The sequence below is a fragment of the Sarcophilus harrisii genome, chromosome 2, assembly GCF_902635505.1.
Source record: "Sarcophilus harrisii chromosome 2, mSarHar1.11, whole genome shotgun sequence".
NCBI lineage: Eukaryota > Metazoa > Chordata > Mammalia > Dasyuromorphia > Dasyuridae > Sarcophilus > Sarcophilus harrisii.
In genome coordinates, this window is record NC_045427.1 from 242,899,373 (window position 1) to 242,920,344 (window position 20,972).

Here is a 20,972-nt window from a genome sequence, read left to right on the forward strand (position 1 = left end):
AAACTTGATTTCATACCTCAACTTGCCATAAGCAATAAATCCAAAACACTTCCAAGGGAGTTTAATGTATGTAAATAAAGTTTTCAGGGGAGAATTTTTGTGTATTTCCATAAGATGACAAAGGATATTCAGAAACATGTTCATATCAAACGTCACTTTTTCACAAACACTTTGCACATAGCTAAAGATTGACAGAATCCCAGTAAGGAAAAAAAAAGTTAAATTTGCATCCAGTAATATTAAACTGGTGACGTAGTATTAAAAAATGAACATAAAATTTGGAAAATTTTAAAATTTTATGATGTCCTATTCACACAAAGTTCTAGCCAGATTTACCTCTTTAACACTTATTTTTGTCTGAAAATAAATTGCTGCAAATTTGTGAATATCTGTGATTTTACAGTATTTATTTTAGGTGACTTTGTATATGTAAAGCCTGTTGGTGTCATCTGTTGTAATAAATAAAGCCACTCAAATCTGAAAGTATTTTAGTTCAAAACACTGTAGTTTATTATCACATAGAGCAATTACTCTCAATATGAAAATATTCTGTGCATATAAGTAATCCATTGTTTACAGTATACCATGTATGGGCAAAAAGCAGCTTTTAAGAGAAACTTTTGGAAAGCTTGTAGTAAAATGGTTTAAAACAATACTGTATTTTGCAAACAATGCAAACAAACAGCACCGTAGGACTGAAAATATAATTTCAAGGGGGATAGATAATTGGCAAATTAACTCAAATACAGTATCATTTCCAAACTACTTATAGTCAAGAACAATTTAACTTTGTTCCAATTGCTAAGTGGGCGTATTTGAAATATAAATAAAATAAAAGCAATGTGCCTTTTAATAAGGCTGAACACAAATCTATATAGATTGTTCAAATATTTTTATAACATATCATGTTAGGAAAACATGATGGATTTCATTGATAATTGAAGAATTACTTACTAATAATTGTCAAGATGCTTTCTTGTTGCTGCTGGTCCCCCAAAGGTCTAAGAATGAATAAATATTTAATGTTCTAGATATATATTTTTACAAAATGTATTTTGCCAGTAAGTCACTATTACTGGAATCCCATTAACAAATGTTGTCGATATAAAATTAGACCATCGGAGTAGAATTCCAGAATTGTAGAAAATATATATGGATCATCCCTGGATAGCCATATATTTAATAAAAATACTAAGTATTCAGTTCAAACTACTTGATCTCCATAGCGGGGCTATTCTGTAGATTTTCCTGCACTGGACATGTTACTAACGAGTCTGGTCTGGTCAGCTTTAGCCTTCTGCCCGTTTTACCACAAAATACACTTTCAAATTCCTAAAGTCAAAAAATGATAATTAATTTAATATATTGAATTTATTAGCAAATAGCATTCAAATATAAAATTACTAAGTCTCAATTTAATAATGGTATAAACATAATAAATGGTTTAAATGGCCTAAACATGTTTATAAAATATAATTTTAATATGAATTACACATAAAATTCTCTTTAAAAAGAGCTTATTAAAATAGTTATTCAAATAACTGCTCACAGAAATGAAAACAAATTATAATTCTCCATTATAGTTCAAATCTTAGAATGAATAAAAAATTAAAGCAATAATAAAGTATAGGAATTTTTCTATTTGTTACTAGTTTTTAGGGAAAGAAGTACATTATTACTTTACTATGCAATTACTATAATTACTTAACACTAACAAGTGGGACTATAGTAGCACTGTAAAACACTGGTACAAAATTCTTAGTGGTACATAACTTTCATATTTTAAGATTATATGTACCACTTTCATATTTTAGAAGGTATTTTTATTTTTAAAATCCATTTTCTTTTATAAAAAATACTAGACACCAATTACCTACCTATTCCCAAACATATTCATTAAATCTTGTACTCTGAGTATGAACTCTTTTTAATACCCTTTTTTGCATGTAAAGTGATTTAGAAACTTGCTACAATTCAAGACTAAAACTACTGAACTACTGCTCCACGTAAAAGTCATTATTTTGAAGGTGGAAATGGCAGCCAATGAACAAAACTGAATACTGCTGCATAGAGTATGGGAGGATTTTCAAGGAGACATATAAAAGAACCTGAACTGGGATTCAGAATACTTGGGTTCATGTGTCTTTTCTATCATTAATAAGCATTTGGCCCTTGGATGTAATTTGGCTCTGTAATTTGGATGAGCTTTTGGGTGAGCTTTAATTTACTCATCTATGAAATAGAAGGGCTGGACTAGACAAATGGTATCCCAAATGTCCTTAGTATTAAAATTCTAAAATGGTAAAGTGCTTTTACCTTATTTGAACTGCTTGACAAGTACTTAAACAACAAGCAAACAACAAAATTGAAGACCAAAACGCATAAATGCCCCACCAAACCTGATTTACAGATATATATTTTGGGAAGGTAGTATAAATATGGAAAAACACTATAGTGAAATTAATATTTTTTTTCATAAATGAAGCTGTGGCTGATCTACTCTCAAAGTATGCATCTTAAATTTTTTTTTTAGTGAAATGGCAAATCTATACATACTTGTACTGCACTCATTCCATCTTACCCCAACCCACTATGATGAAAAAAATCATTTATTTGCATAATATGGGTTATAGAGTTGGGCCAAAATAAAGCTAACAGGTCTCATAAACCCTAACCAACTGAATGAATTAAGCACTTAGCTATGGATACTTACTGATGTTTTCTCCATTCACTAATAAGTGTAAGCTTATATGCACAAAAATACAATTAATGGAAGTGTTTTTTAATAACTTATTTTCATTTCATAAGAAAGATATCATGTGAACAAAGTTGATATTTACATTTGGTAATTATAAGACTCGTGCCCACAACTAAGGCTGAATTGCAAGTAGGCAAAGAAGAATATTCAGACTTAATACTTTACACTTATCAATACAAAAAAAAAAGTGGTAAACAGATTAACTATGGCTTATATACAACTCCAGGTTAACAAGGTATATTTGCCCTAACATACTAATGTTCATTATAATCCAAAATACCATAAAACAACATATCTTTATTTTTACAATTATACCTGTATTCTGATTAATCTTGTTAATTAAATGGCTTGTATATTAGATGAGATTTCTTTTTTAGACTGAACCTGATGGTCAGTGTATGATATGACATTAATTCAATGTTCTTTATACATATGAATGCAGTTAATATACATCTATGCTTTAATGTAGAGTATAAATAGTATGTTTTTACATCAATGTGGTAAGTACTCCTTTCACTGATAACAAACTGAAATCTCTCCATACTTCAGTCTAGAATTTCATGTGTGGCCAAGAAAAATCATCACCTGGGAGTCCTCCTTCTGGTGATGAACCTCTACAAATTTAGCTGGTATGGTCCTCAGACAACACATACAGAGTCTATCACCATGCCCATACATATCTGTATAACAGAAAATGTAAATGTAGAATACTTATCCTTACTACTGTGATAATACCTTATTTTCATAAATAGGAGATAAACTAAGCTATCTTTATCAGATTAAAGAAACTAACTTACAGAATTAAGTGTTATTATCAGAATTATACATTTAGGCTGAAATATAAGAATCTCATTATCATTCTTAGTTTCTAGTTTCTAAGTCTATTTAGAATTTTAACTTCAGTTGTTGGGTAATTCTTTGAATAATTATATGAGAAGTGAATTAAATATGATCTTTTGGCTAGCTGACATTTCCTTGTCTTCATTCATGTTAAATCCTTTTGAATTCCATATTAGTCTTAATCACTATTCCCCTCCCTTCTATATGGAATTCAAAGACTGTGACCAAAGATACATTATTTTTATTTATTTTAGATTCTAATTCCTAAGGAACTATCACTAACTGGCTAATCATTTTTTGCTGGTCAAATTTAGGGATAATTTTACCTAGAAGCAATAATATGAAAACTACAATAGAAAGGTGAACAAAGAATATGAACAATGTCTAGAAGAAATGCAAATTGCAAAAAACTTATGAAAGACTGTTCTATATCTGAAAAGGGGGAAAATGTAAACTTAAAGCTTGTATCTAACAAATTAACCAAAATGATAAAAACCAGAAAAAGTCAATGTTGGAGAAGTATACTAATACACTATTATTGCTAGTGCTAAGAATTTGTCAGAATCTTTCTCCAAATTAACTGAGAATTTATAAGAGTAAAATCATTAAGCTGTTTGAATTTTTCGCCAAGTGATAGCCCTACTGAGTGCAGTCTAAAGAAGTTGATGACAAAAAAAATGGTCCTCTAATATAAAACAAAAGATTCCTAAGAGCACAATTTTGTAGCAAAAAAAAAAAAAAAAAAAAAAAAAAAAAAAAAAAAAAAAAAGCAGCAGCAGCAGCAAAATGGTTGCCCATTAATTGGGAACTGATGTCTTCATTGCAGTATATGAATGTAATTGAATAAAAGAAACAAGTATGATAAATTCAGAGAAATATAGTAAGCATTGTATAAATGATACAGTGAAGAATCAAGAGAGCAATATATATAATGACTACAATAATGTAAATAATGGTAAAAAGTACATAATCTGATGAATTGTAATGAATAATCTGGGACAAAGGAAACTGATATAAAACATTACTTCTTCAGTGGAGAGGTAGGAACTACAGATAAGTAAGGTAGTATAATGTGAAATGGTATTGCGATCAGTTGATTTTGTTTAAGTTTTCTTTAAATAAAGTTCAGTGGGGAGGAGAATAAAGAAACAAATAATTTTTAAAAAGGCAGCAATAAAAAAATTTTAAGCAAGCTATATAAAGAGGTGGATATATCTAACTTAAGATGTTTGTAAAGCATTATACATATTACCAAATTAATGTCAGTAATGACCTAGTTCCCATTTCTATTATTAAAAGCAGGCAAGAATCCCACATCCCTTATATAGGTATTAAGGACATCTGGTAGATTTGCAAAGCTGAACACCAAAAAGTTTATTAAAACAATAAAGGGCAAATTTCGAGTATTAAAAAACTTCATTAAAAATAAACATAAACCAATATGCTACAACACAAGAAAAGCCACATTATAAATTAACATAATATTCAATATAGACAAATCCAACACAATTGATATACAGTATGGTTAAGTGTGCCAGCTATAAAGATGAAAATCAAGAAACAGATGAAAGAGTGTGATGCATGCATGAGATTTATCCAGTAATATGGACAACTGAAAAGGGAGGATGAAGAGGAAACGAACTATTGGTATCACCCCAAGCAAGCATCATCCAAAAGAGGATGCCCCTATCTGTTGCTGGTTTCTTTGTAGCCAGGACAAGCCCCTGGAGTGGAGAGAGGAATCTATAAGGATTTTACCATGGTTCAGTTAGATGAAAATATATCTTAATGCTTTTGATTTCATATTTGCTTAAATAAATGGCTAATTTTAGTTACCAAATCAGAATCCTATGTGAATGGTCCTATGCATGGTCCAGTAGAATTAGAAAATTAAGCAAGTATTTCCTTCAATGTAATGAATTTATATTTTATTTTATAAATCACTGTCTTGTAGATGTAGTCTGCCAGGGCCCAATCATTTTTAATATGACTGACAATTATATTCCAAGAGTAGTAGAAGCAAATAATCAAAATCTACAGGAATGATAACCATCTCAAGGCAGAGCACAGTCAAAATAAAACCATCTTAGCAAAAATATTTTTAGTGTGAAATACCAAGTTGACAAAAGTGTCCGATCCAAATTTAATAACTGTGAAATACCACCTACATAATAAATGTTGTAACTAAATCACATATTATATGTACACTTGTGGCTTTATTTAAGCCTTTCCAGATTTCTCTTTTAAAAAGAGATTACAATAATCTCTTCTCCCAGGAAGAATTTGCTGTCTGTACCACTTTGATACTTAACAATTACCACCTTTTTTTAATTAAAATTTTTTTTCTAAGTATGTCCCACTTCTATTTAGGTTGCAAATTCTTTTAGGGATTGAGCATCTAGTAGTAGCTTATACACAGTAGGCATTTAAATATTTATGGTTTTTAATAACTAATTAACTCTGATAACATATTGTAAATTTGGAATGCCAGTGTGATATATTATTTTACCCTTTAGCTACAAGTCTCACTTTACTTTTAATGTTAACAATTATCATTAATGTGTATCTTTTCCTGGTATTACACCTACTATCTTGATGGCAATATTTCAGAAAATAATAAAGCATCTCAGTTTGAAAATAATTGATAAGATAAAGAAGGCCAAGAATTTGTAATTATTTGTGGGCTTTTAAAGTGAAATTTCAAAAATTTACTTTGGCCTAATTACTAACCTTCTTCAGAGAATCTCCATGTCTTTCCTGAATATATTTCAGGAATGCTGTTGTCCACTGTAAAGTTGTAGCCTTATCAGTCTCAGCATTGCAGAATGGAACTAGAAGATTCAATTCATCACAACAAATCCGAATTCTGCGCCTGCATTCAAAACCCAAAGTAGTCATGAAAGAAACTAAATAAAACTAGCCATCTAAAATGATGTTTCTTTTTTTTAAAAAATTTTATTATAAGCTTAACACTCAACAAATACAAACAAATCATTTTGAAGCCTTAAAGTCAAAACTATATACATTTTCACTGAAAAAAACATAATTTTATAAAATAACAATTTTTTCTATAGCTCCTTCTCAATCTATTTGTGTACTTAAAGTTGTTGTCTTTGTTTTTTGTTTTTTGTTTTTTTTTTGGTTGATATCAATGTGTATATTGTTGTTCTTATTGTGTCGACCTTGCTTTGTATCACTTCACATAAATCTTTCCATTTTCTTTTTATTCTTCAAACTTAGGTTTATGGCACAATATTGCTCAGCTGCATTAGCGTAGCATGATTTACTAAGATATTCTCCATTTGTTGAATATATGTGATTACAAATAAATAATTACAATTTTTTGTACAAATTATTTTTTCTCTTAATAGTATCTTTAGGATATGTCCTAGGAATATGGATGCTGAGAACCAGCTGTCTCAAGGTCACTTGTGATTTGCCAAATTGTTTCTTCCAAAAAGTCTACTCCAATCTACAATCCTACTAACATGTAGCAAAGTGCTTGTTTCCCTGTAATTCATCAATATTGAATTTTCAATTATTTTTGCCAAGAGTGCTAGTTTTAAATTAGCATAATAAAATTGCATTATATGCATTTTCTAATATTAGAGAAATTGATGTTTCTTTAATATTCTAGATTTTTAAATAATTTGTAAACTATAATTTTCAAAGATTAATATTTAAATAGTAGGATACTTCAGCACTCAACACATAAGGGCCATAATAAAATGTTTTTTGGATTGGATTAGATTAATCCATATAAAATTTGAACAAAGTCAGAATTTAAGGATTAGTAAAGTACTTCCAAAATTGTTTCCTTTTTAGAGGTTAATTAATGCTTTCAGGTCTGCAGGGTAATATATAATGGCAGTAAGGTATTATATATCAATCCAACTATGCTAAATGTAGACCTGAGGAGGAATGTAGGATATCTGCAGTCTATAGAAATATATTTATTTATAGTATCACTTAGTAGAAGCCAAGTTTAATGAACTTGCATTATATATTTAGATTATACTGCAATTTCCAAATTTTTGGTTCATCAGTATCCAGAGTTTTAAGGATGCTGATACTGTGGAAATGTATACAACATGGCCCCATTTGCCAATCTGCATATTCCTAACCACATGTATAAAGCAAGTGACTAGTTCACTAGATGCTAGAGGCACAACTGTATAACTGAGGTTCAATTGAACACCCAAGAAGGAAAAGGTTTTTGCTTTTCATTTTTAAAGTTTGGACCTCTGATTTCATCAGTGCATGACACTCCCAGTATGGAAATTCCTTCCACTGATGCAGGTCAACAGCTTCTCTGCAGCTTACTGTATAATAAAATTGGAATACTGAGAGGTTAAGTGATTTGCCCACTGTCACACCAGCAGCATAGGTTAAAGGGAAGACTTGAACCCAGGTCTTCCTGACTCCAAGGCTAGCCCTCTATCCACTATGACACACTGCCTCTCAAAGGATACATTTGTAATTATTTGTATAAAACTGAAACCCTGAAGTGATTAATATATACTTGTGCCCTATATATGGCTCTATGATGTCATCAATGTGGGTACTCCCTCCACCAGTGCATATTGAAATGTCTTATCTTGAGTGACTCTTGTGTGTATCTTTCCATAAATCCACCATGAAGATTCGCCCAAAACACCAGACATCTTCTAGTTCTTAACTTCTTATGCATACCAATGTTGTACATAGCCAACCAGCTGTATAATTCATTCTTGCTATATGACAATCCCTCCTCCTCTTGCAAGCATATATTTTTACATGATGTTTTACTGTACTTCTCGCAGGCAAGTCATCATTCGTAATGTGTACAGTCTACTTACAGACCCACTATGAATCTCTCCAATGCCCTTTGGATCATCCACAAATATTATTCTTCAGAGATTGAAGTGTTCCATCATTCACAGTTACATAGCATCATCTGGAGAATACTGTTATTTTTTAAATGGGTTTGTGTATCAGGAACACAACTTGTGATCATGGAAAGCATTGCATAATTTCCCAATGCAGTTAAGCACCTGCTCCTCCTTCAATTCTGGACTAGGAAAATAGCCTCTATAATATTTCCAAGATATAAGTAGGGATTAAATTAATGTGCCGACTATCCACCTATACATCATGATCTAGATAACATGTATTCTTTATCCACTTGATTTATCCTGTGTAGATTTCTTAGCCAATCTTTTTTGTAGCTGTGAATTTCATTATGGAAAGCCTGTAATATTCTGGAGCTTAGTTTAATCAGTTTAATGTCATCCACAGGAATTTGATCTTCTTTTTGGAATTTGTTAAGTAGATCCTCAATGATAGTAGTGAAAACGTTGGCAAGTGCATTTTCCCATTTTATGTCTCACTTGATCATTTCATTGAACAAAATTACTTCAGTGGTTACATCTATGACAATCTCATGTGATCTTAATATATCCATTGTTTGTATAGAATTTTTAAATCTATGTTCTGTTCTATCAAGTCAAATTATTTTTGTAATAAGTATTCTTGTACATCTTGTATTCTTCATACTGTTCAATCAGTTGTATGAGTGAAGAGGTAGTATCCTAGAAAATGGTCTGTGAGTCTTCCTGTCCCCTTTTCAAACTTTAATCCAGAGTGCTCTTAACAGGTTCATTCTCATAGAGCTGTCATAGAAATAATACAGTAGGAAAATGAGTCAGTAGCTATTGATACTATTGTCTTTTCTTGGTAATAGTACCTTACGTGATTTCCTCCCCCTCCCCACTTTTGTTTTTTTCCCCATTTTATAAATTTTGAAAATTCTTCAGTTGCCTCCAAAGCTGTATTCCTCAAGCAGATTTCTTCTGTGTAAGCTTCTGCAGACCCAGCCACTCTTCCCAACATCAATTTCTCAAGTGCCAGTTCTCACTCTTCATCAAGTACTGAGATGCAATGAATCTAAATGTAATGGGTTCTACTGTAGTCAATGAAGAGCTTAGATCACAATAGAATGGCTGGTAAATCTGTTGCATTTTTTAAAAAAAATATTCATTATGTTCCTTCTAGTTTCATTTGATTTCATGCACCACTTTCTGAAGATTCATTTTCCATTTTGCTACTTTTAACAGTTTTGTGACGCAATGCTTTAGGTAACCTCCTCCATGATTTGTATATAAGGTTTTGTAGCTGAACTTGTACTGAAAATTGTTGTTGCCCTTGGCTGCTATGATTCTACTTCACAAAGTCATCAAATGTGTTCACTAGATAAGACAATTTTAGGACTTAAAAAACCTTCTTAATAAATTTATAGTTTGACATTTCTCTAAAAAATGGTAATAATTAGACTCAATATCTTTTATCTCTAGTTATTTCCCATTTTCTAGAGTCAAATCTGTTTAAATAGATTGGGTTGTAGTTGCTATAAATGCATATAATGTTTTCTTAGCTTTATCCTTTTTTCAGTCTGATGATTTTGATCCTTGCTCTAATTGATGATTCAAGTCTACAAAGAACACATTCAGAAATGATTCACAGTCACTGCTATAAGATATTGGTCAATTTCATTTTCTCTGAAGCTCTTTAAGGTATTGCATCTCTTGAAATATAGGCCTAATGCTTTGGAATTGTATTTTAAGAATTCAGACTCTTAATTCCAAACCATGTGTGCCCACCTTCATAATAAATAAATTGAGCATCATGACATACATACATATCCATACATATGTGTCTATATGCATATTTATGTTTGTATACATATACATATATTATTGACATGGTTTAAAATGTTCTTTTGTCATGTCTTTACTTCTTCATCTTCTGGAAAACTCTTTCCTTCTGCCTTATCAAGATGTCAGGATATTCTTGAGTTCTCAGAGAATATACCAGTGAAGGGCAAACTCTGGTAAATTCTATCAGGGTGGAAAGGTTTCAAATATGATCCTATGACAGATCATTCCTACTATCAAAGGACCAACTTAACTAAGGACACAAAAGGCTCAATTAGGTCATTAATTCTTTGGTGATGACAAGTCATGAAATAAAGAAAAAGCAAAATGGTCTCCCAAGTCACAGTGTAAGGGAGGTAAAGTGACAGAAAAGGGAGTGCAGGATGCTAAGCATCGCACTATTTTCATGCCATCTACAAACATCAACTTAATTACTGGTATAATAAGTACAAGATCTTGGTCCATCAACTGAATTGAGATAAGACTGCAGAAATGAACCACATTCATATTTTCATTCTTGCTGTAATAAAAACCAGAATAAAGAAGTTGAAGCTAAATGAAATTAACTTCAATAAAATGACTCACTAATCTTCCAGAAGAGGCAAACAACAGAACTGGAGACATCTTCATTGCATACTTATAGTCAAGAAGAAACATTTCATAGGACATTTGTGTTTGTGAAAGCAAAGTACAATGACTGTCACGAAAATAACTATATCTTATATGTATCGATGTAGCTCTTTTTTATAATGGAACTAATTTGCTTTTAACTTAAGCATCAGAACAAGATGATTCAACTTTGAATTTATGGTAATTTTATATACCTTTGTTCTTTACATAAAGATGGCAATATGATGGAGTAAAGAGTAGACTTGAAATCAGGAATGACCTAGGTTCAGATCCCACCTCCAACATTTACTGGCTGTGTAAACCTAAGTAAATCACAATATTTTTGAATGTGAGTGTCTTCATCAGTAAAAATAGTAATGATAATGATAATAATTGTAGTACCATTTCCCAGATTGTGAAGATCAAACAAAATATATTTTAAAAGCCCTTGTAAACTCTTAAGTGCTATCTGTAGGCAACAAAATATTAAGCAAGCCAGTACTTTAAGGATCCGTGATTTCGTCAGTGTGGCCACTGCCTCCACTAATGCAGACTATAGCTATCAATTAATCAGGCATCAAAGATTTATTAAGTCCCTTCTATATGACAGGCACTGTCCCGGGCACTGGGAATACAAAGACAAAAAATGAGACATTATCTGCCCCCAAAGAGCTTACATTCTATCAAGGGACACAACATGTATACATATATACATACAAGATAAATAAAAGATTTGAAAGAAGTCAGTCCTAGCAGTTGGAGAGATTAGGATAGGTTTCATGTAGAATATCACATGTGAAAAACAGTAAAAAAGCTCTTTTGGTTGGACCATTTTGAGAGGGGATTAATGTATATTAAGGCTGGAAAAGTTGAGACAAAGCCATGAAGGGTTTTAAATACCAGAGGTGTTCACATATTATTTTCCTTTATGTTTTTTAATATAGTACTTTATTTTCCAAATACATGCAAATAAATATAGTTTTCAACATTCACCTTTGCAAAACCTTGCGTTCCAAATTTTTCTCCCTCCCTTCTCCTTGTGCTTTTGCCCTCACCAGCAAGCAACACAATATAGGTTAAACATCACATATTATTTTAAAGGCAAAAGGGAACCAATGAAGTTTATTCCATAGGAAAATGACATGGGTAGATCTATACTTTGACATCTATGTGGTGGATGGACAGAAGAGTGAAAAGATTTGAGGAAATTAAGAAATTTATTAAGAAAATTATTGCAAAAGTATGGGCAAAAGGTAACTTGAAGTTAAGAACTAGAGTAGCAAATATGTGAGTAAAGAGACTGATGTAAGAGATATTGTGAAGGCAGATGGGACAACTTAAGAGATATGTGAGGTGAGAGAGTAAGAAGTTCAGAAAGCATAATTCCAAGGTTTTGAACCTGAATGAGTGAAAAGATGGAGGCAATTTTGACATAAACAAGGAATTTAAGAAGATAGGTAGATTTTCAGATAGATTCAGTTTGAGATCCTCAATAATAAGCAGTAGGATTTGAACTCAAGAGAGACTGAGAGTGCAACTGCAGTTCTGCAGGACATCTGAATAAAAAGGATATTTAAACCCATGGCTGCTTATGAAGTCACCATGTGAAAGAAAAGAAAATCCAGAACAGATACTTGATGTATTACCCATCAGTGAGGAAGCATGATATGGATGCTGAACCCAGAAAAGGAGATTGAGAAGGTGAGATTAAGACAAGATTAAGGAGAATCAAGAAAATAGTATCACAAGAAGTCTTTTGAGTTTCTATCACTCAAAAAGCAATTAATAAACTCATTATGTGCCAAACATTGTGCCAGGTGCTAGGTATACAAGACAAAATTTAAAAGTCCTTGCTCTCAAGGAACTTACATTCTGCAGGGGAAGACAAAATAAACATATATAAGTACAAATACACAAAATAAGTACAAAGTAAGTTGGGAACTGGGGAGGACATTAGCAGCTGGGGAAGGAGAAGTAGATCAGGAAAAGCAGAATATGGCATATGAGGTGAGCTATGGTCAAAAAAATTAAATTATCCTGCAGTCACCTGGTGATGAATTTCTCCAAACTTAAGAAGGCTAGTTCTCAGACAAGAAAGAGTTCTCAGAAAAAGTCTTTCAAGTTTTGAAGGATTTTCCAGAGCTTGTTTGAAGGACTGGCATAACTTTTGAGAACTCAGAGCCACTGCCATTTTAGAATGATGCATTGGAATCAAACTTCAGTGAAGAATATATGTACAATTTTTAAAATCAATTAAAATATTCAACTCTTGATTATGGGAGGAAGATGATCTCAAGGAAGTTGAAAAGTATTGCGAATATAAATAATATAGATGGTTTTACTTAATCTATGAATTTACTTTACTAATTCTCTAGCCATTTCAACTTTACTCCTTAACCATTTTATCAAAACTATTGTTCAAAAATAATACTATGTAGTAGTGTCTACCATTTAGTTAAGGTCCTAAGAAGCAGAAAGTGGTTCAAAAGCTCTGATTACCAAAAAAAAAAAAAAAAAAAAAGAAAAAGAAAAAATGTTTCTAAAATAATTTCATGAACAAAATCTACTAAATCTTAAAACTTACCTTCTGTCTCTTTCCATCCGATTATGTCTCTCCCTGCGCTGAGAGCGTCCACCCTGTTGCCCACTTTGTGTCTGGTCACCTAGGCTTGATTGTGTGGATTCTGTAGATTGCCAAGCACCCTGTGAAGTTGTGGTGCTCTGGCTTTCTCCTACATTTTGAATTTCACCAAGAGCTCTTCTTTCTACATTTGTGTCCAACTGACGCATTCGACTGCGATTTCGTTTATTTATTGCTTGTTTACATAACGCTTCTTCTTTGCAAAATAAGAAAAAAAAGTAGTACTTTAATTTTTTATTCTTCTTTTAAGTTAATTCCTAATATATTAATCTTTGATTTTCTGTATTATATTTTGTATTAAGTACAAAATAGAAAAATTAACGAATATAACTCAGTGCAAAACTAATAAATAACCTAAAATTAGTTAATTACTATACTTTTGCAGAAAAAAAAAAATGTTACTCCCTTTTAGCAATGAAATTAGTTGGCTACCCAGCACGAAATCTGAAGCCTCCTTTTTGCTACTATATTTGGAATGTTTATTAACAATGAAATACTTCTGAGCTCCAGTTTCTATTTTAAAAAGAATCTTTAATTATTATATATAAGTTGGAATTGTTCCCACTTTCTAGTTTTCAGAAAAAATAAAAATTGAAGAACTAAAGACTAATAATACCTAAACACAAAAATGTTTCTCAAAAAAAAACCCAACCCCACCCATATTCTCTTCCCTTTATTAAAGCATGATACATTACTACAATCATTATACTTACTGAATTTTTAGAAAAGAGAACAAAAATTTAAAGGGCATGAGACTTAATACCATCTTACCCTAGAGATCTCACCACAAACTAATTAGAAACATAGGCATTGAATTTGTATTTAACATTTAGAAACCAGTCAAGTCTCATTATAATGAATTTCAATGGATTATTTTCCCCCTACTATATAATAAACTCAGTTTTTCAATGGTTCTTACTTGATACAGTAAGAGCAAGAGATAGCATGGCAAACATCTTACCCATTCCTTTTCTTAAAAGCTCTAGGAATTTTGTTTGTAAGATGGTTTTTAAGATTTAGGGTCCAACCCTTCCAATCTCCCCATGACGAAAAATGTTTGAAGTGTCAAGGGTTGAGAAATAAATAGGATGGAATTTAGACAAAACTTCAAAAGAGGCCAAATTTATATTGGCATCATTTTATGTCCCCTTGTGAGATTTTTTCCATAACAGTTTTCAAGGGTTCCTTGTCTGCACATCCAAACTCTGTCATCAAGCTATAAAATTTCTTTTAACTTATCCTCAATAAAAATTCCCATTCTATTAATATGAATCTAAATTTCTTATTAGGGAAAAAGAATTCCTATTAACCTAATTCACAGTAAGATTTGAAAAACTGATTACCACTTAAACATTTCATAGGGATTTATAGTTCATACACTGAAGCATAAATGAAACTCTAAGTGGTAGATTTTTATGCCCTGTGGCAAAATGGGAGTAAAGAATTTCAGGGTCATATTTTTAGAAGATAGGTCCCCATCAAAAGGGCTTCTTTACAGTACAAATGTTGCAAAGTGGCAAAAGAAAAGCTACAAAGAATTTGGCTATAATTCAGTAACTCTTTTAACGATAACTCAAAAAACATTTACTCATACTTTCATCATACAGAATCCAATTACTCTATTGGAGACAAAAATACTTTGTTCTCCTGAATTGTCATAATAGAAAATTTATTGGAAATAGAGCCCCAAACTATTGTTAAAGGTCAATCATTTATGATTTGGAAAAAAAAACCAAAACTTTTTTAAACTAAGTACCTCATTATAATATCTGCTATATTGACAATTTACCTGTAGAGGATTTCAGATTCCTCAATTAAGAGATGCAGAGAAAACTAAAAAAGAACTATGATGTGCTTTAAGCAACTTGAAGATAAAAATTACCATTACAAAAAAAATTCATTATTTGCTATTTACTAAATTCATTATTAAAAAGAAAAAAGCCCAATAAATCAATATACTGCTATATTGGATATGCACAATTCATATTTTCAAGCTTGAGAAAGAAATGCTCAAAATATGAAATATGATCATTTTAGGGACATGGGGAGGGTTGAAAGAAAAATGGGTAGGGATTACTGTTAAAATGCTAAAAAAAAAAAAAAAAAAAAAAAAAAGTTTCCTAGTAAGGGGAAATTGTGTGACAAAACTGATGTCTAATGGAATTTTTACATTTACTGCATAGCCTAGCCAAAGAAAGAAACTCTTATCTTATGTCATATATCTTACCTCCTACTTTAATCCAAACCTGCTCAGGTAAAGGCTTGTTTCTACTGCCTAAAGTCTGTTTAGTAGATTCAATTTCTTGCTGGTAACAGAAAGAAAATGCTCTGGGTAACCCAATATCTTGATGTTTGGCAGCTTCAAGTATAGAACATGAGTTACTAGAACTCTGGAATATAATGAAGGAATAGCAATATAATTAATTTTATTATCAAAATGCATCTTAATCTCCTCTCTGCTGCCACAAGTAAAACGTACTTTAACATGAAGTAAATACTAAAAACAGCATTTATGGATATACAACTCTGAGACTTTTAAATTTGCAAACTAAATATTGTGGAGTTTAAAATATTTCCCACATACCTTCATTAAAAAGTTATTTGTCAGATTCAATGAAAAGAATACAATCCATGAGGCCTAATTAAGACAATGATTAATAAAAGCTGTCAAAAATTCCTTCACAAAAATCCTACTCTAATGTCTTATTCTGGCACAGACGGGAACCCTGGGTACTTAAGGAGTACATGAATGGAGCACAAGCTCTGGCAGTTTCTACCAAGCTGGAAAGGCTTGGAACATGATCCTAGCAATAGAGTGTGTCTGCTGTACAAAGGCCAGCCCAGTTAAGTACAGAAAGGCTCATCACCAGTAGGTTGGCCACCTTAGGTGAATTCTTTGGCCATGGCAACCCATCAAAAGTTAGTATTTCAGAGCTTCACTAATCATTTTCCCTACCTGTGTTTGTGAAAGATTAGAATTCCCAGCAGTAGAACAGGCATTTGCAGTAAATAATGGGTATGTAAATTGCAAAGCAGTAGTAGCAGCAGCAGTTTTATTTTTCACTAATGTGGTACATTTGTTCTGCTGCTGATGAAGAGGAACATTCATTAGTTCAGATGGATGTCGAATAAGGGTTACCAAACTGCCAAAACAAAAAGGACAACCCAGAAAAAACAAATCAAGAATATGCAACTGATACTCTCTTCCAGACATATTTTAGTCACTGACTGACAGATCACATTTTCTAAATATAGGTCAAACAGTTAATGTTACCGACCTTAGTTCAGTGACTGTGCTCTCTCCCCTTACTCTCCACTAAAAGGGGCATGGCATTCTAATTTCTTATTTTAATGGTTTCAATTATTCTTCTCTTCTGAGTCAGTGCAAACAACTCAAGGCATATCTGTTACCTTCATTTGCTCTATTTCTTCACCCAAAGCACTGATGAAGGGCTGAAGTGAACAAGATCACACTTAAGTGAAAATGGGCAATAACAAGATTAACAATCTGGAAAACACCAGGTGACCACAACTCCTGCCCCAGCAGGTAGGTCACTCATTTCAAGTCATATTAGAAATAGTAACTTGCATATAATAGGTGCTTACTAAATGTTTAACTGAATTTGTGGAAGAAATAAATTGAACAATTTCAACTTAATGGATTTTGGATTATTTTAATCTGTGATTTCAAAAGACTGGAAAACTCACTCCACTGATATCAATCAGCAGTTTATTGTCTTAAGATTTTGCCTAGGAAAGAGTTTAAGTGACTTGCCCATAGTCACATGGTATACATTAAGTTAATATGAATTAAGTTTGCTTTGTTCAATGCTGGTTGGTCCTTCATACACTATTATCATTACTCTGTACCTGTTTGATATATACATGCACATATAATGTGCACTTGCATTATATAAACACATGTATGTGTGTGTGTATATATTACTCTATTGCATGCATGCACGTGTGTCACACATGTGCATGCATGCAATAGAGTAATTTCAGTTCATTTAAACTTAAAGTAATTTCAGTTCATTTAAACTTAATTTTATACAGTTTAAGTTCCTCGATGTTGTTTGAATGAGTCTATGCAACTGATTTTTACCATGTAAATGAATGGGAATTAAGGCAATTATTTAGGTAAAGAGAAAAGCTCATCAAAACAGTAATTTTAGTGACTTATCCAAATATTTTCAGGCAAAATAATTTTTTTGCCAAGATCACCTGGTAATTATTTCAATCATTTGTTTCCTTTTATATACTATCACAGACTAACAGTTAAAACTATAAATGATACAATGTTTTATCTAATCTTATAATTTTTTAAAAAGTAGTAGAATCTGAATATGCAAAACAATCTAGCTAAACTTAAGTAAAACATTGCCTTGAAAAGCTGTTGTGACAAATTTTAATTAAGCTGTTAAAAGTATGTATGTCTAACAACAAAGTAGACCCTGGCTGGATTCAATAATGGCAACACAAATTATGGTCATGAACGTAATAGTGTATTACAAAATTCTAATAAATGATGAATATGAATAATTCTGAGTATGGCAACTCAATAAACTAATACAGAGTATAAAGTAAGCAGAATTGAAAGTGCAAAATACTGACAACTAATTTAGTGCTCTGTGATTATGATGACCAGTCATCCCAATAAGGTTGAGAAAATTATTTCTTCTCTCTTTGCAGAAGTGGGAGACTTAAGTGTGTAATTGGTATGTACTATTGGACATGATTACGGTTCTCGTTTTTTCTTAAACTACTATTTTCTCTATATTCTTTTTCAATCTTTTGTTAAAAGGGCTAACTCACTGAATGAGAGCAAGGAAGATATATTTGGAAATGGTGATGTGAAAAGTTATTAATAAAAACAAGATTTAAAAAATTTAAAAGTCTGCAAATTTACATGAGGCTTCAGTGGTGTACTAAAAAAGAATATGGGAATATTAGTGAGAAGGCCTAAGTTAAAATTCTAACTCTGTTACTTCCTAGGGTCAATGAAGTCATCTCAGTTCTTTGCCTTTTTTCCACATTTGTAAAATGGGGACAATAATAACTATAGTATCCACCTCAGACATCGGTCTGAGGAATGAATGAGTGAAGCATTTTGCAAAACTTAAAAATATTATATACATCTATTATCACTACTATTGGTGTGAATCTGGGCAAGTCACTTCACAACTCTTCTCAGATTAATCATCTAAAATTAAAACTTAAAATTAAGTTTTGTTTATTTAAATAAGCAGGGAAAATTTCCCCTCCCCAACAGGTGGGGGAAGGGAAATTTCAAAATGGAGATAAAATATTTGCATTCTCTACATCAAAGAATTCAAAGAAGGTACTCTTAAGTTGTAAAGCACAATGTAAGGGTAAGTGATTTCAATTTTATGGTATAATTACTGAAGCATGTTATTTTTAGGTGTTCTTGCCATTTTTGTACTCATATTTGAAGCAACTTTTAAAAATCTATGAAATTAAAAAAAAGATCTGAAACACACTTGTTAAGAGTAACTCCAGATTCCTGAGGCTCTTGGCACCTGGGAATTTCTGTCTGGATACTGTTGAATCTGTCTTCCAGCCGAACTCGGACTGCAGATTTAGATCTAGTTTCTGGCACAGGAGCCAGATTTTCAACAGCTATATTTTCTTTATTTGGTCCACCAACATTTTCTCCATGCTTAACTCTTACCACACTGTGGCCAGTGACCTCTACAGAGCTACTGTTGGGTGTTTTCTCTACCTGGTTGGCAACTGTCACAGGTAAATTGGATTCGCTGAGCAGCATCATTCTCAGCTCCTGGAAATCAATGTGTCCCAGACACTGGTTTGAGCCCACAAAGCTGCCATCAGAAGTCAGACCTGACTGGCAAATGACTGGATACACTGACTGGCTCCCCGTGCTGTTGGAGGAGTAGCTGGGCTGGCTGGTGCTGCTGGAGGATTGGTACTGAGCCTGGCTCGAGGGGTTGCTCGCGGAGAAGAAGGCCGAATTTAGCCGGGTTTCCAGTTCCCCTTCGTTGGCCTGGGCCTCCATGTGCGAGTAGAGGATGTGCTGCAGTTGGGTGTACTCGATCTCCGTCATCTCTACCAGGTTGAGGTCTGTGGTGGTGAAGCTCAGGCCCTGCTCCCCGAACGAAGTGTCATTGGAAGGGCCCTCGGCCGCGGGGGCGGGGTCGGAAGCAGCAGCGCCGCCGACTGCAGAAGCCGAGGCCGAAGCAGCAGCAGCAGCAGCAGCAGCAGCAGCAGCAGCGGCCGCCGCCGCCGCCGCCGCCTGAGGGGTGGACGTGTGGGGTTCTCGGGGGGCCGGACCGGACATGACTTCCAAACACCGAGCCCACCTGGGGATTGCGGGGTTCCCACCCGGCCGCCTTCTGCAGAGGACAAAAGCAACCCGGGCCGGGGATGAGCTTCACCCCGCGATAGGAGGCGGGGAGAGGGGCGGGGCTCGTCCCAAACCCCCGCCCCCCAGCTGACACGGGCGCCCCGCCCCCGCCCCCTGGTCTGGTCACCTGGACGTCCCCCAACCACAAGGCGTGGCGGCAACAGCGGCGGCGGCAGCAGCAGCAACGGGAGCGAGGGGTGGGGGGGAGGAGCCTGCGCGGGGCGGCCCGGGAGGCCCCGTTCCCCGCGTCCGGACTCACTAGGAAGAGGAGGACAGGGAGGGGGAGGGAAAGTGGAGGGAGGGAGGGAGGAGTGGCGGCTCGCGCCTGGGGGGAGAAAGAAAACGAGGGAGGGTGGGAGGGAGGCACGGCGCGCACCAGAAACCCGGGAGGGCGGCGGCGGCGAGCCGCGCGCGGGAAGCCCACTGAGGCAAGCAGAAGCTCCCGTTGGGGGAGGGAAAACCGCTCACCCTTCGCAGAGCTCAGCACGCGTGCGCACGCCCACTCTGCCCCGCCCCTTTAGCCAACGGTAACCCCTCCCCCTCGACCCTAGCAACGCCCTCCCCCACCCCCGTTACCCGCCGCCTCACTGGCCCGGGGGGCGGGGCTAACCTAGCTTCTTTCATTTCCCCGCCCACCCCGGAGAGACCAACCGCCTGACCCACCTGCCCGCGACCGCGACCGTTTCAGGGGACAGAAAAGTGAAGGGGGAGGGGGACAGGGATTTATGACTGTAGAAATTGGAAGAAGTACTGAAAAACCGAGGAGGGGGTCCGAAGTTACTGGGGGTAAATAGGAAATGTGCCAGGCCAAGCCAGGGGGCCTTGCGCGCGCTGTGCGCGCGCCCCAGCACTGTCGGCCTTGTGGGAGTAGGGAGGGAGCGGGGGCGCGCCTATAGGTCCGGGTTGCTAAGGAAGGGGGCGAGCGCGCGTCCACAGGTCACGGCTGCTGAGCGTGGGGGTAAACGAGTACTGGAGGGAAAAACGCTTCCGCGCGTGGTGCGGGTGGCCGGAAGTTTAGACTGCGGCCCGCCACGCCACGCCACGCCA

At 34.6% G+C, this 20,972-nt stretch overlaps 1 protein-coding gene across 5 annotated transcripts; it reads right to left on the reverse strand.

Moving 5' to 3' along the window:
• Positions 1-46: 46 nt before the first annotated feature.
• On the reverse strand, positions 47-20,243 carry TCFL5 (transcription factor like 5). Of its 5 annotated transcripts, XM_031951747.1 has the most exons (7): positions 20,053-20,240; positions 19,042-19,914; positions 16,497-16,683; positions 15,768-15,930; positions 13,484-13,736; positions 6,329-6,470; positions 47-1,332 (listed from the first exon to the last, which is right to left on the reverse strand). In XM_031951747.1, the coding sequence occupies exons 2-7, from the start codon at positions 19,857-19,859 to the stop codon at positions 1,210-1,212; spliced, it is 1,686 nt and encodes a 561-aa protein (XP_031807607.1). In that variant the 5' UTR covers positions 19,860-19,914; positions 20,053-20,240; the 3' UTR covers positions 47-1,209. The 5 variants fall into 5 exon arrangements, with proteins under 5 accessions (XP_031807607.1, XP_031807609.1, XP_031807608.1 ...); XM_031951749.1 differs by having other exon boundaries at positions 15,768-15,846; positions 19,042-20,240; XM_031951748.1 differs by having other exon boundaries at positions 13,484-13,733; positions 19,042-20,239.
• Positions 20,244-20,972: the final 729 nt, after the last annotated feature.

Excerpts from the sequence above, each read along its gene's own strand:
- TCFL5 (XM_031951747.1), bottom strand. The coding sequence starts at position 19,859 with ATGTCCGGTCCGGCCCCCCGAGAACCCCACACGTCCACCCCTCAGGCG. Across the intron at positions 15,931-16,496 it reads CTAATCTTTCACAAACACAG|AGTTCTAGTAACTCATGTTC; the intron begins GTAGGGAAAATG and ends ATTATATTCCAG. Across the intron at positions 1,333-6,328 it reads ATGGAGATTCTCTGAAGAAG|GAATTTGAAAGTGTATTTTG; the intron begins GTTAGTAATTAG and ends TTTTGACTTTAG.